General features: G+C 42.3%; 1 protein-coding gene across 5 annotated transcripts in view; it reads right to left on the bottom strand.

Moving 5' to 3' along the window:
- Positions 1-655: 655 nt before the first annotated feature.
- GABRG1 (gamma-aminobutyric acid type A receptor subunit gamma1) overlaps positions 656-13495 on the bottom strand; it is a 65166-nt gene continuing 52326 nt past the window's right edge. For all 5 annotated transcript variants that reach the window (XM_081875874.1, XM_081875875.1, XM_081875876.1 and 2 more), the window contains 2 exons: positions 11999-12210; positions 656-4306 (listed from right to left, as the gene is read on the bottom strand). In XM_081875874.1, coding sequence (XP_081732000.1) covers positions 4031-4306; positions 11999-12210 — 488 coding nt within the window. In that variant the 3' untranslated portion in view covers positions 656-4030. The remainder of the gene's footprint in view (positions 4307-11998; positions 12211-13495) is intronic.

Below are 13495 nucleotides of genomic sequence, written 5' to 3'. Positions count from 1 at the left end.
CGGGTGCTGAAGGCCCGGAGAAGAAGAGCTGGCTGATTGATTTATGAATTGCAGCCTTCTGCTCCCTATCACTCCTGGATCTGGTTCTGCTCACCTCTCCTCCTGGACCTTTCTGACCATAGGAACATAGGAAAGTGTTATACAAAGTCTGAGGCAGGGTTTTCTGAGGCAGTCCTACATGAAGATGCTGGGAATTGAACCATAGCTGTCAACGTTTTCCTTTTTTTAAGGGAAATCCCCTTATTCTGAATAGGATTCCTCACAAGAAAAGGGAAAAGTTGACAGCTAGGGATTGGACCTGGGACCTATTGTATGCAAAGCAGATGCTCTACCACCAAGCTTTGGCTGTTCCCCATGTTTTCATTCCTGTAGACCACTCCTTGCTCAGCTCTTCTGTCTTGAGCTCCCACTTCAACTTCCATGGACCTGCACCCAGTTACTTAGATACCCATCAGCTCCTTTTCCTAGGCCTCGGAAGTCTGTTTCTCTTCTGGCTCCTTTTGCCTTCTCCCTCTCCAGCACCTGAGCAGCTAATTCAACGGCAGCCAATAAAATCTCGGCATTTTCAGATATTTACTGCCAGTGGTTTTGCCGCCACCACTACTCCTACAAATTATCTGAGCGCATTATAATATAGATAGCAAATCAGAAGAGGTAAAGTGGTATATTTTATTAGATCAGTCTCTGTAGGTTAAGGAATACTGAAGACAATGAGTTCACAGAACTCTCCACCAGGAAGAATAGGAAAACCATACAATTCTCTGCCTATATACAGCTAGAGAATTTCGAACATCGATATTTTTTCAGTCACTTCAGACAGATAATGGACTAGTCACAAAACACTAGCACATCAGACCATTTTATTACAAAACATTAAACCAAGAAGTAGTTGTTGAATGACTCTAGAAGCAAAGAGATGTACTTAAACTATTTTCCTGCACATTTTAACCGTTTTCTTTTTCCCAGCCAAATATTCCATGGATGTTTGCCAGATTGTCTTAGAAGACCATTTAGGGCATCTCAAGTCCACCTGTCTTCCACAGCAGACATAAAATGTGAAGGGAAAGCATACATCTCAAAACCCACAGTAGACATTTGCCATTGGGCCATGACCAGTCATAGCTTTCTCAAACACATTCACAGCCTGTCCCTGAGTTTAGGGCTGGGTGTTTTTTTTACAGCAAACGAAATGTTTGCTCAGGCAACGACATGAAGTGTAATGCCAGTAAGTGATTCTCGTTGACAAGGTCGCTTGTGGGACAAGGTGTGTGACTTCATAGAATACGCTGGAGGCTATCTGATTTTTTTATTTATTTACACCATCGCCAGTCAGCCATTTTGTGTCCCACATTTAGATACATGACAAATAGTTACAACTGTCATACCTAGATTCTGTATGACGAGATTTGTTTTCAGGATATAGGCAGCTGTGGTGGAGGCAGTGTACCTGTATGAAACACACCTTCGTTCTGTCACCAGATCCAGTTCTAGTCAAGCCACAGGCAAAACAAGGTGAGGGGAAATGGAACGAGGCAAAGGAAAAGCCAGGAGGCTCAAAAGATGTAAAGCCAAAAAGGCACCAATGGGTCTGTAGCCAGATGTAGAAACAGAGTTCCCAAAATGCTCAGATTAATGAGCAAACTGAAACTGGGAGCCTTTGTAGGATCGAAGAGTATCACATTCTGTAACCCATAGTTGCTGAGAAGCTGACATGATTAATCTCTCCAGAGCCAAGTGGTGTTGTGCAGGCCGAACCACAATTGACAACGGCATGTCTCCAAGTGACTGACAGGAAATCCGTCATGAGAATACGCTGTTTTCCTAAAAGGAACTGTTCTAAAAGCCTTTACAAAAAGTTTTAAAACCTAACAAATCTGGTAGTTGGTGGTTGCCATACAATGGTGAGCCCAGGGCAACTAGTCAATCACAACACAACAAGTGTGGGGCAAGCTATGGCGACGTCCTGTGGTAATTTCTGCCCCTCCTCTTCTAGAACATCTTTACATCTAAATAATTATTAAATGAGCTCTTTGCATTTATCTTTAACTTTCTGGCCCACATCTCAGCTCAGACTGGAACCCGTGAGATGACTTTAAAGAAATCTCATCTCTGTAGTTTTCTGCATTTCAATATAGATTGTTCCTTGACAGGGCGACCTAAGACATTTTGCTTCCACAGATGAAAAGGTGAATCACTCTCCCATTGCCAAGCTAAGGTGCACAACACCCAAGGCTGGCCAAGTCATGTTGACATCTGAGGGAGACAATATCTCTCACCTATGGATTTGTATGAGGGGTTATCTAGTAACTTCTATTGCTTTCCAACACTCCACTATAATATGACATATAACTTTTCCTAAGAATAGCATTTCATCATCTGTCTTGTGTGTCCAAATCTCATGGTTCTTATGTTTCCAAATGTATTTGCCACCTCTGCATGGTCCTGCTCTATGGCATGGCTGGAACTGATGACACCACTTGGGAGAAACGAACAATGGGGTTATATATCACATTAGTGCTGCCCAGACCTCTGGGAGGGACAATGCTAATGGGAAGCAAGATTGTGATATCACACCCTATGTGATCTCCTCGATTCCAGTTTTCCTGAAGATGTGGCGAATAGCATAAAGAATTGCTTGAGCTGATGCGATTCCACATTTCGGTTGCCCATGAAGACGAGTGAGCTTACACAAAAAGTATCGGGCCTGGGGGAAAAAACTTGTTTTAAGTGCACCTTTTGAGGCATTATTCTGCTGCTTTCTGCTTCCTCATGTGACGTGACCAAAGAGAAGCAGCAACAACACCACTTAAAAGTAACACAGATCTTGGATTTCTGGTGCACTTCAGTTTATACCAAAGACAGCTGGGAGGAGGGGTCTTTTCTTGGATGTTGTGTTCTGTGGCAGGAGTCTCTCAAAAGTGATGACAAGTAGACTATTTTTTTTAAGGAAAACATGTAACAAATGTGACATATAAACCACTTTGAGCTCCCCCCCCCCTACAATCAAGTGGCATATAAATTTTATGAAATAAATATAGGGCAGAAAGCACCCAGAAGTATTATGATTTGATGTAACATGCTGGTTCCATAATGCTCTCATCTCTTTAGGCAAATGAATATCTTGTTCTTGGTCCAACATATTTCCATATGAAACAATATTACACAGAAGAACAGAGAGCTAAAAACGTGAGAGGGCTGGTCAGTTAGCAAGGCCAAACTACATGTGGGAGATCCAGGAATGAATTTTCCAATATCTTATTTAAAACCTGAGCATTTCCCAGTGGGATTCTCTCTCAGACTCTGAATGGCCCTGATGGAGTTGAAGGATATCTGCAATACAGATACAGATCCTTCCTTTCCCCATCTAATAGCAACCCAATTCCAATGATGTCAATCTCCAGGGCTGCTTTTAAAGGTTAAATACAAATTAAACCAGGCAATACGATCATGAATTACCCCCACAGAATCACATGTAGTTTGGTCTTCAGTGTCATTTTTCAGCCCTATCCAAAAGTTGGTCTGAGCAGGATGAACTGGTTTGAGCTGACTTCATCACATTAAAGTGATTTATTTGTCAGTGGGCTTAAATGAGCTTAAATCCAATTACACTGTGAACATAAGCTGTTGACTAAATCTTTCTTCAGAGTGGTCTCGGTTTCCTAAGGCTTTGTCAGCTTTGGTGTAAGAGCTGCAACAAAATTATCCACTTCAAACAATTATTGTTCTCTCTAAACAAATTATAAGGAAATTCCTAGTCTAGTTTTTAAACCACGGATCTTTGTAGTGCAAAAATGATGGAAAACATTAAAAAAAACCTAACTTTCCAAACGGGTTTTCAACCAGCTTTGTAAATGGTCAAGATAGAAAAGTTCTAGTCAACATTTTCTCAATTTCATTTCCGCATCTTGAAATGTCAACATAAAAACAAAATGAAATGATACGCTGGGCTTTAACCTTTTAATCTTATTTACTGCGGTGTGTTTCAGAGTGTCAATTATCCCTTTTTTCAAGATTGTCAAATATCTGGCATTTATAGGTAAAGGTAACCAATCCAGTAGACAAGGTTGAACAAAGCGAAGGCCGTGGGAAAGAAGATCCGGGAATAGGAGTCAATTTTGGCCACGCGGATGTGTATTCGTCCTTCTCTCCACGATCCTGTGCGACAGTCGTCAAAGCAACAGAAGAAGCTGGTGCAGTCTTTCCCTTCAAGGCACTCATATCCATAATTGCCATGATGTTCTTGAAGGTGACGGAGATTGTTGATTGGAATTAACGTTGATCCAGGGCGGACAGGAAGTGCAGGAGTCTAAAGAAAATGATAACAGGCTAAGGATCAGCTCTTAAGAACTAGTTAAAAGCCCGTCAGGTTCAATGGAGAGAGGAGAAAAGAAGAGATGAACTTCTCAAACCCACTCTCTGTTAGGAGTCACCACTCCCCTACCTCTCTACCCCCACTTAATTCACCTTCAAACTCCTCATTGAGAGCAAGGGTTAGTCAATTATTCCAATGTCCTGGTCATGTTCCTTTCTCCTCTGTTTTATTTCTCCTCAAATGATGCATTGCTTCATCCGCCTCTCCTGGTATGTCCCAATGGGGGGACAGCTTTAAATAAAAACATCTTGGAGATCCCGGGCCACAGGGAGGTTAGGCTAGCCTCAACCAGAGCCAGGGCTTTTTCGGCCATGGCTCCGATCTGGTGGAACGCTCTGTCACAAGAGACTAGGGCCCTGTGGGACTTGACATTTTTCCGCAGGTCCTGCAAGACAGAGCTGTTCCACCAGGCCTTTGGCCAGGGCACAGCCTGACTCCCTCCTTCGATAATCCTCATAGAACTCTAGCCCAATGGTTGCCATTAATTTGATTTTGAATTGATTTTAGAATGAATTGATTTTGGAATGCATTTCAATTAATTGATTGTGATTTTATGTAAACTGTGCTACTTTTATTGTTGTTAGCCGCTCTGAGCCAGCTTCGCCTGGGGAGGCTGGGATATAAATAAAATTATTATTGTTGTTGTTGTTGTTGTTGTTGTTGTTAAAGTTATGAAGTTTATTATCAGCTTCTTTTCTCTCTGGACCCTGTTATTCAAGCGACTCTGCTAACACATCACACATTATGTTTTTTGGTGTCTAAGTTGGCCCAGCCATTAGACAGGGTGGGCCTGCTGCCTCAGGCAGCAGAAACCCCTGAGATGCCGCTCCCATGGGCACCCTGCTTGCACTGCCACTTCCACTAGTGGTGGAGAAGCACTGCCAACAACGGTGCCGATTTCGGGCAAGCTCATGTCTGTTTCAGGTGAGATTTCACCTGAAGTTGGTGTGATCTGACCTGAAATCAGTGTTGATGGCACTTCTCTGTCAGTGGTGGATGAAGCAGACTGAGTGGCAGAAGGTGGCAGTAGCGGCGGAAAGTGGTGGCAGGTGTGGTCTCAAGCAGTGAAATGGAACATGCCGCCCCTGTTTGGTGTACACCTAAATGTACACATGTCAGCGCACAGCAGTAAACAATGTGTCAAACGAACACTCAGTGGGGAAACCTGGGCTTGTTTCCCAGCAATTAAGCAGCTCTGCTTTCATCATTTGTCCTCCAAGCCATTATTTATCATTATCTTCTTCATGTTTTGACTAAATCTTCAGTGCTATCTTCCTAATGTAGATGATGCATTGTTTCTGAACTTAGCAGTATCACTACAGTTCATATATTTAAATGTCCAGGAAGGAGCATTATGCATGCCTAAAATAGTTTGCTGTAGGCACATTTTACTGTAGACACATCAGATGTCAAAGAAATAAACAACTATCTGACTTTTAGAAGAGATCTGAAGGCAGCCCTGTTTAGGGAAGTTTTTGATGTTTGAAGTTTTATTCTGCTATTAATGCTATGTTGAAAACCGCCCAGACTGGCTGGGGAAACCCATAAATATAAATAATATAAATAATATAAATAATATAAATAAATATAAATATAAATATAAATATAAAAATATAAATATAAATAATATAAATTAGTTCCAGTAGAGAATGAAGTGGGATGCAAGGGACCTTGCTCACAACAAAAATCTTAAGTAACAAGATCTGCAAAACAGTGCAGTTTTAATAGGTCCTAACAGGCTCAAGGGTAAGACTTTTTAGAGAGATAAGTATGTGGTTAAGTTCACTATCCAATACACATGTCGAAAGACCAAATGCTAGAATAATGGAAGGTTAATGCTAAAGATGTATTTGTTTAATTTAAGTGTGTTTACATCCTACTTTTCTTCCATCATGAAACTCAAGGTATACATGAGATTATAGGGTAATATAAATGCAAGGATTAGGAATCAAATAATATGGAGCCTAATAACTCGAGTTACAATGTTATTAGACTGAAGAGTTTGTGAAATGTTGACTTTCCAGAGATAGTGCCGTGTCTCAGAATGAAGGTCTTCAAAGCCTGTTCACAACCCAGGAATGGAGCTGAAATAGTCCAGCAACCATTAGAGCTACTCAAATTTACTGAAATTATATGATTAAATTTTAAATAGGTATTTTCATACAAGCTGGTTTTTCAGCATTCTTGGTAGCGTTTAGGATCTAACTGAGCCAATTACCATCTGCAGTGTTGTTAAAATGCAATGCTTAAACACATTTTAATACAGCAGGCAGATAATTTCCTCTTTGTGTGAAGAAATAAAAAGTTTTGGATGGGACACATTTCTGACATATTGGTTACTAAACAATATCTTTCCAGTAGAAAGAATCTAATCTCCTTAATTGAACCGTAAGCATTGTGGGGAAAAAGGTGGCATCAAAGATTGGCATAATTCCTCTACTACCAAATGGCCATATTAGTTAACTGTACCTGTACAATTTATGCAAGTTTTTTTTTTAATAAAAAGCATTAAAGGAGCTCTTATTGCTGCCATTATTTCATTGTATAAATGCTATTATTTCCATGGAATTATCATATATACTGATAGCAATCTCAGTTCTCTCTCTCAATGTGGCAAAAGTGGTACCATCCATGAACAAGGGGGACATATCAGTAAGCTTGGGATAACCCAAAAGTTTTCAGAATTACAAAAAAAAATTAGAGGAAAACACCTAAGGACTGTCATAAAACAATTCTCCACTACACTGATGGCACAGAGGGGACCTGGAAGCTGCTCTTCCAGCTTGTGCAGGGAGCTATCTGTGCATGAAATAATGCACAAATCAGAACTGGGATACTTCTTTTTCTGTGGTAGACATCCGTCAGATTCTGCTATTTTGGGCAGCTATCCAGATAACAAGTAAGCAATGAAAGTATAGGTGTTTGCTTTGGCAATAATTAAAAAATTACCAGCAACGAATACACACACAGGGTTGTGTTCAACATTAGCCTTACTCATATTAATGAGTAATGTGGCAGCTAGACTGGTGACTGGGAGTAGCCGCTGAGACCATATAACACCAGTCCTGAAAGACCTACATTGGCTCACAGGATGTTTCTGAGCACAATTCAAAGTGTTGGTGCTGACCTTTAAAGCCCTAAATGGCCTCGGTCCAGTATACCTGAAGGAGCATCTCCACCGCCATTGTTCAGCCCGGACACTGAGGTCCAGCACCGAGGGCCTTCTGGTGGTTCCCTCACTGTGAGAAGTGAGGTTACAGGCAACCAGGCAGAGGGCCTTCTTGGTAGTGGCGCCTGCCCTGTGGAACGCCCTCCCATCAGATGTCAAGGAAATAAACAACTACCTGACTTTTAGAAGACATCTGAAGGCAGTCCTGTTTAGGGAAGTTTTTAATGTCTGATGTTTTATCGCTTTATTATTATTGTTTAGTCATTTAGTCGTGTTCGACTCTTCGTGACGCTGGTATTATTATTATTATTATTATTATTATTATTATTATTCTGTTAAAATTAGAGGGCATGAGCAATGTAGGTTCATTAAATTCAGTGGGTTTACTGGAGCTTAGATACAACCCTCTGTCTGGAAAGTGAAAATGTGGTGAATTCAAGCTGCTGTAAAGATTGGTTTCAGCATTAAGGTTTGATATAATGCACAGTGAATTAAATATGAGACGATGCTTTCTGTCCTAATTCTTAACTTAGCCATTCTTCCATTTCAGAAAGCTCTTTGCAGTCCTCATGATTCCAGTTCAGTGATCCTTTATTATGGTGCTTGGGAATTTCCATATTTTTTTTTAAAAAATCTCAACATCATAGTAACGAAAAGTAACTTCTTATTTATTTATAGGAGAGGGCTAAATTTATATATTGCTTAATGATATGCTCCATATTAATATTTTAGTATGTTTACCCTCTGGGGATTATTAAATGTTCATGTTTCTGTGCACTGGTCTCTTTTGAAGTTCAAAATAATTGAAGAGACGAATGGTAATTGTTATTTAGAGTGATTGAGACAGTGGTATAAAAAAAGGAGCTCTCTCCAAACATAACAAAATGACTACAGAACATCACCCAGGTACCCTGTGACAAATTTCAAACAATATCAAAATGATTAGAGGACTGGAAGAAGCATGGGTTCTTCATTACTCTCTAGCTGAAGTGCATATAGACAAAGAAAAGGAAAAATCTAGAGTGCTTATTATGTTTTGACTCCTAGTGGCAACCTTATGGGAAATTTAGTACCACGGAAATCAATGGTGGAAGTGAACATAATTATGTGCAAGTGTGTGACTGCCAAGTATTGATATACATTTACCTGAGATTTCTATCTCACTAAGCAAGGTTGCACGGCATGCAAAAACTGAAAGCCAGCTTCAAAATTCTGTGCTATATGCAAAATGTATGTAGCACAATATTAAGCAATCAGCTGTCATTGCATTCTTAGCAAAGAACTGAAGACATCTCTCCAAAACTGTCTCTGGGCTCTGCTTTTATATTTACCCAAACTACGAGCTCCAACACCTGTTCTAGTTTGTACCCCTTAACACAGAGGGCTCTCCCCAGACCCAGCCAGGTACCAACCAGATTTTGAAAAAGATGTCTCTGTACACATTCACAGCTTAACATACGGCGAGGTCCTTTTTCTTCACTGTGTTTGAAACTACATTTGCACCTTATTGTACACATGAGCATGGTTGGAAATGATTGTAAGTTGTCCACTATGTATCTGCATCAGTGGGTGGAGATGGGATGGTGATGGCTTTAGCCAATGAGCAGTTCTCCATTTGGGTCAAGGCCGGTTTTTGAGTGGGAAAGCATTAAAATGCAGTAGTTCACAAGAAACGACAGGATGGATGTGGATTGTGACTAATGCCACTTATACACAGCTTCCCAAGTCAGTGTTGGGAGCAATGGGGCTGGCCCTATGATGAAGCAGAGTGAAGCAGCTGCCTCAGGCAGCAGATGCTGAGGTGTGGGGACTGGACGGAGGTGGGAGTGCTATGTGGTCTGCCCTATACCCCCTACACTAGCCTCCTGTCCTCAACTGCAGTGGAAGACACTGTCCTTTCGCCAGTATTGGAGTAAGAGTCAACTAGAAGTCCAGTTGGCTTCTGTTTGTACCTAGAGGAAGGGTGCCATTTGCCTCAGGCGGCAAAATGTCTTGTGCCAGCCCTGGGGAGCACACCGGAGTAAACAGGAGTGTGCGCACAGCCTATATAGAAAATGGGCACCATATAGGACCACACAAAACAGAGCAGGCACCTCTGATCATAGCCTGGTGGAACAACTTTTCCACTTGCATTTGCAGTGACCAAATACCAGCTCATGTACTGATACCACAGTAAACTGTCAGGATCTCGGCCTACACTTGAGTAGGACCCTGGCAGAGATACATGCCTGACTGGCATGTTCTCTCCCTCCTGTCTTTCGTTCGGGAGCTTCAAAAGCTTTCTTCAGCCCGAACATCACGGCGACAGATGCCAACAGACATCGGCACACTTAGGGATCCGCAGAGTTTGCGCAGTTGCGTAACAGACCTCAGCAACTCAGCATTTTGGCTAATCTACTTTATTTACATATAAACACACACGGAGCACTGCAACATGGCTCCCTCTCTCTCTAGCATCAGGCAGCAAAGAGAAAAAGAGCAAAGGACAATAGTCCCACTTCATGGAACACAGTAACACAAACATCCTGTCTCCATCACTTCCCACTCTGTGGAGTCAAAACATATACCGTCATGTGACTGCAATCATGGAGCAGGAATATTGTTCTGCTATACTCACACTGAATTCCTCCCCCAGGGCAGTTTTTTCCAGGGTGGGAAATGGACAGACATGAATACGGTTGGCCTAACAGCACAGTCCTTTTTGCACCATCCACTGGGCTGATAGTCACCTTGGAGTCAGAAAAAGAGTCCAGTGAGCGCAGTGGCAGAGCTTCATGCTCTGGCACCAGGGGCAGAGAGCAAGTGGGGGCATGGCTGGCGTGCATCCCGGGGACATGGCACACCACCCACGGGGGGGGGGGCAGCCACGATGGCACCCCATCGGGATCGGGATGCCAGGGCCAGTGTGCTCCCCTGCTCCCCTCTTCCTCTGCCAGTGGGTGAGCGTTTTTCCATCATCTTTGCTATTTGACTCACTGTAGAACACATATTATTTTGATATAATTACAAAGACATAAACAGAGACAGACCCATGCTATGGCTATCTTTCCCGTAACTAAGCAAACTGCTGATTCACAGATAATTTGAGTTTGTTGTTTTTGTTGTTGCAAACAAAATTGCATGAACAGATGGAGGTGTTTTGCTAACCTAAGAAACAAAATGTATACCCGGTAGATGGTGCTGTCACTGCTATGGGGACTAATGCTGAGGTGATTGCTTGTCAGGATAAAACAAACAAACGGAGGGGTTGAGTCAGCCTAGGAGCTGGTGGGTCCTGAGCCAACTCCACTGCCGTCACATGACTGCACTGCCTCTACTCGTGATTGGCCTTCGCCACCTCTGTCTTCCTTCCTTCCTGTCTGGCGTGCTTGGCAGGGTTGCAGAAATGGAAACTGCTAGGCAGCAACTGGGGTTTGGATTAAAACCTTACCAAGTTAAAAAAAAAAATAGAAAGGAGGGAGGGAAATGGGCTAAAATGAATTGTTCTGAATTTTGTAAGAATGGGTGATATTTTAAATACAGTTATTGTCAGTATTGAATTTGTAAACGAGATTAATTTGGGTTTTCCTTTGTAAATTTTGATATCAATAATAAAGTTTTTAAAAACTGTTTTAATGTTACAGAAGAAAGTAATGGGCTTGGCCCCAACCACCCCCGTCCTTGCAATTAAGGATGTAGAATCTGGGAGTCCACTTTCACTCAGCTTTATGGTACAGAGTGCTTGGCACAATCCATCCTGGGATGTGAAGAGATCCCATTAGAGCATGGTTGGGGAACATGCAGCCCTTTGGTTGTTGTTGTGTTTCACTCCTGTGAACCCCAGCCAGAATTATGGGATTTGGAGTCCAATAATACCTGGACGGTCACAGGTTTCCCCATCCCTGCCTTAGAGTATATCTGAGCTCGATTTTTCCTACTCCCCATGCAATATGATAACTGGGAGGACAAGTACCTGTCCTTTATTCCTGCTAACCTCTTCCCTTCTGCTTGGTCACGGAATGGAATTTCTGGCTATGATATTATCCAGCATCATACAACCCAAGGACATAGCTGTCAACCTTCCCTTTTTTTGTGGGAAATTCCCTCATTCCAGTGCCTTTTCCCGCTGCTTCCTGCTGCTATCCCGGATTGTTAGATATCTTGTAGACTGTCCCCGGGACAAGTGAGGCTGCTGATCCCTTATTTTCGAGACTGCTGATCCCTTATTTTCAAATCTGAAAGTTGACAGCTATGCCCAAGGATTGTATCAAATTAAACACGAAGGTTGAATTCAGGTTAGACTACAACACCATTATCTAAGCATTCCCAAGGATCCTGTCTGTTAACGTTAAAGCACAGCATTGTTGTTTGCTAAAATGTCAGGTCTGCAAGCTTGCTCCCGAAACATTTCCTTCATAATCAAACGTTAGGACCGAGGAGATAACAAATGCTAGAATTCTCTAGCTATTTACACTTACTGAGGACTTGTTTTTTGATTTCTTCTCTTTCTCTTTGGCTCCCTTTTTGTTGTTGGTGAAATAATGCAAGGTGCCATACTCCACCAGGGCAGCAAAGACAAAAATGAAACACACAGAGACAAAAAGGTCCATTGCTGTTATGTAGGAAACCTTGGGAAGGGACTTCCTTGCAATTGTACTCAGCGTGGTCATGGTCAACACAGTGGTGATGCCTGTTAAAAAATAAATGTAATAACAGAAATGGTTTCACCAAGAGAACTTGCAACAATGCTTAGGCTGTAACCCTTTACCCCCTTGACCTGGGAATACCCCCCACTGTGAGTGTTGGACTAGATAAACCTTTGGTTTGAGCTAGCGGGGCTCTTCTTAAGGTTCTTAGGAACTCAGTCGGGCTTACTTCTAAGTAGACACACGCAGTAAAGGTAAAGGTCCAGTCGTGACCCACTCTGGGGTTGTGGCGCTCATCTCGCTTTATTGGCCAAGGGAGCCGGCATACAGCTTCTGGGTCATGGTGGCCAGCATGACTAAGCCGCTTCTGGCAAACCAGAGCAGCGCACGAAAACGCCGTTTACCTTCCCGCCGGAGCGGTCCCTATTTATCTACTCGCACTTTGACGTGCTTTCGAACTGCTGGGTTGGCAGGAGCTGGGACCGAGCAACGGGAGCTCACCCTGCCGTGGGGATTCGAAGCGCCGACCTTCTGATCGGCAAGTCCTAGGCTCTGTGGTTTAGACTGCAGCGCCACCCGTGTCGATAGACACACATAGGATTACAGTAACATCTTGGTTCTCGAATGGCTTAATTGACAAAAAATTCAGCTCCCGAATGCCACCAACCCGGAAGTAAGTATTCCAGTTTTTGAACATTTTTCGGAAGCCGAACATCCAACACAGCTTCCACTTGAGCTCCTGCAGCCAATCGGAAGCCGCACCTTGGTTTTCGAATGGTTTCGGGAATTGAATGGACTTCCAGAATAGATTAAGTTCGAGAATCAAGGTATGCCTGTATGCTGTTAGGTGTTAATATTCCAGAGAGGATTAAACTATGGAAACATTTGTGTGAAGTAGATACCAAAGGCAATAACAATTTGGTTCTATAAGGAAGCAAACTCATGAAAAGATAGACCCAATTCTGGTTTTGGTTACATATTTTTAGTGTTTTAACTGGATTATTTTGGTCAGTCACTTTGCAAAGCTGCTGGCTGGAATGCAGGATAAAAATAGAAGCAAGCAAAAGAAAGCATTGTTACTGCAGGCATCCTTTCTCACACACACACACACACACACACACACACACACTTAGGCTCTGTGTACTTCTCAGAATCAAAGCAGCACTGATATTTATTTTTTAAGGTTGCATATATCTCTTAAGACACTTTCACCCCACCATTTTTTCTGTTTCGTTCATTATAGAAAAAGTTGCTGCATAGGTTTTGGGTCATTCTTCACATTTGTTGTTTTAAGGGTATTTTAATAACAGGCTTGATCATGCTTTACTA

The sequence above is a fragment of the Podarcis erhardii genome (genome assembly GCF_964252035.2).
Source record: "Podarcis erhardii genome assembly, chromosome: 9".
In the NCBI taxonomy this organism is placed as follows: domain Eukaryota; kingdom Metazoa; phylum Chordata; class Lepidosauria; order Squamata; family Lacertidae; genus Podarcis; species Podarcis erhardii.
Note: the sequence above shows the minus strand (reverse complement) of the source record. Positions and strands in the feature narration are given on the sequence as shown.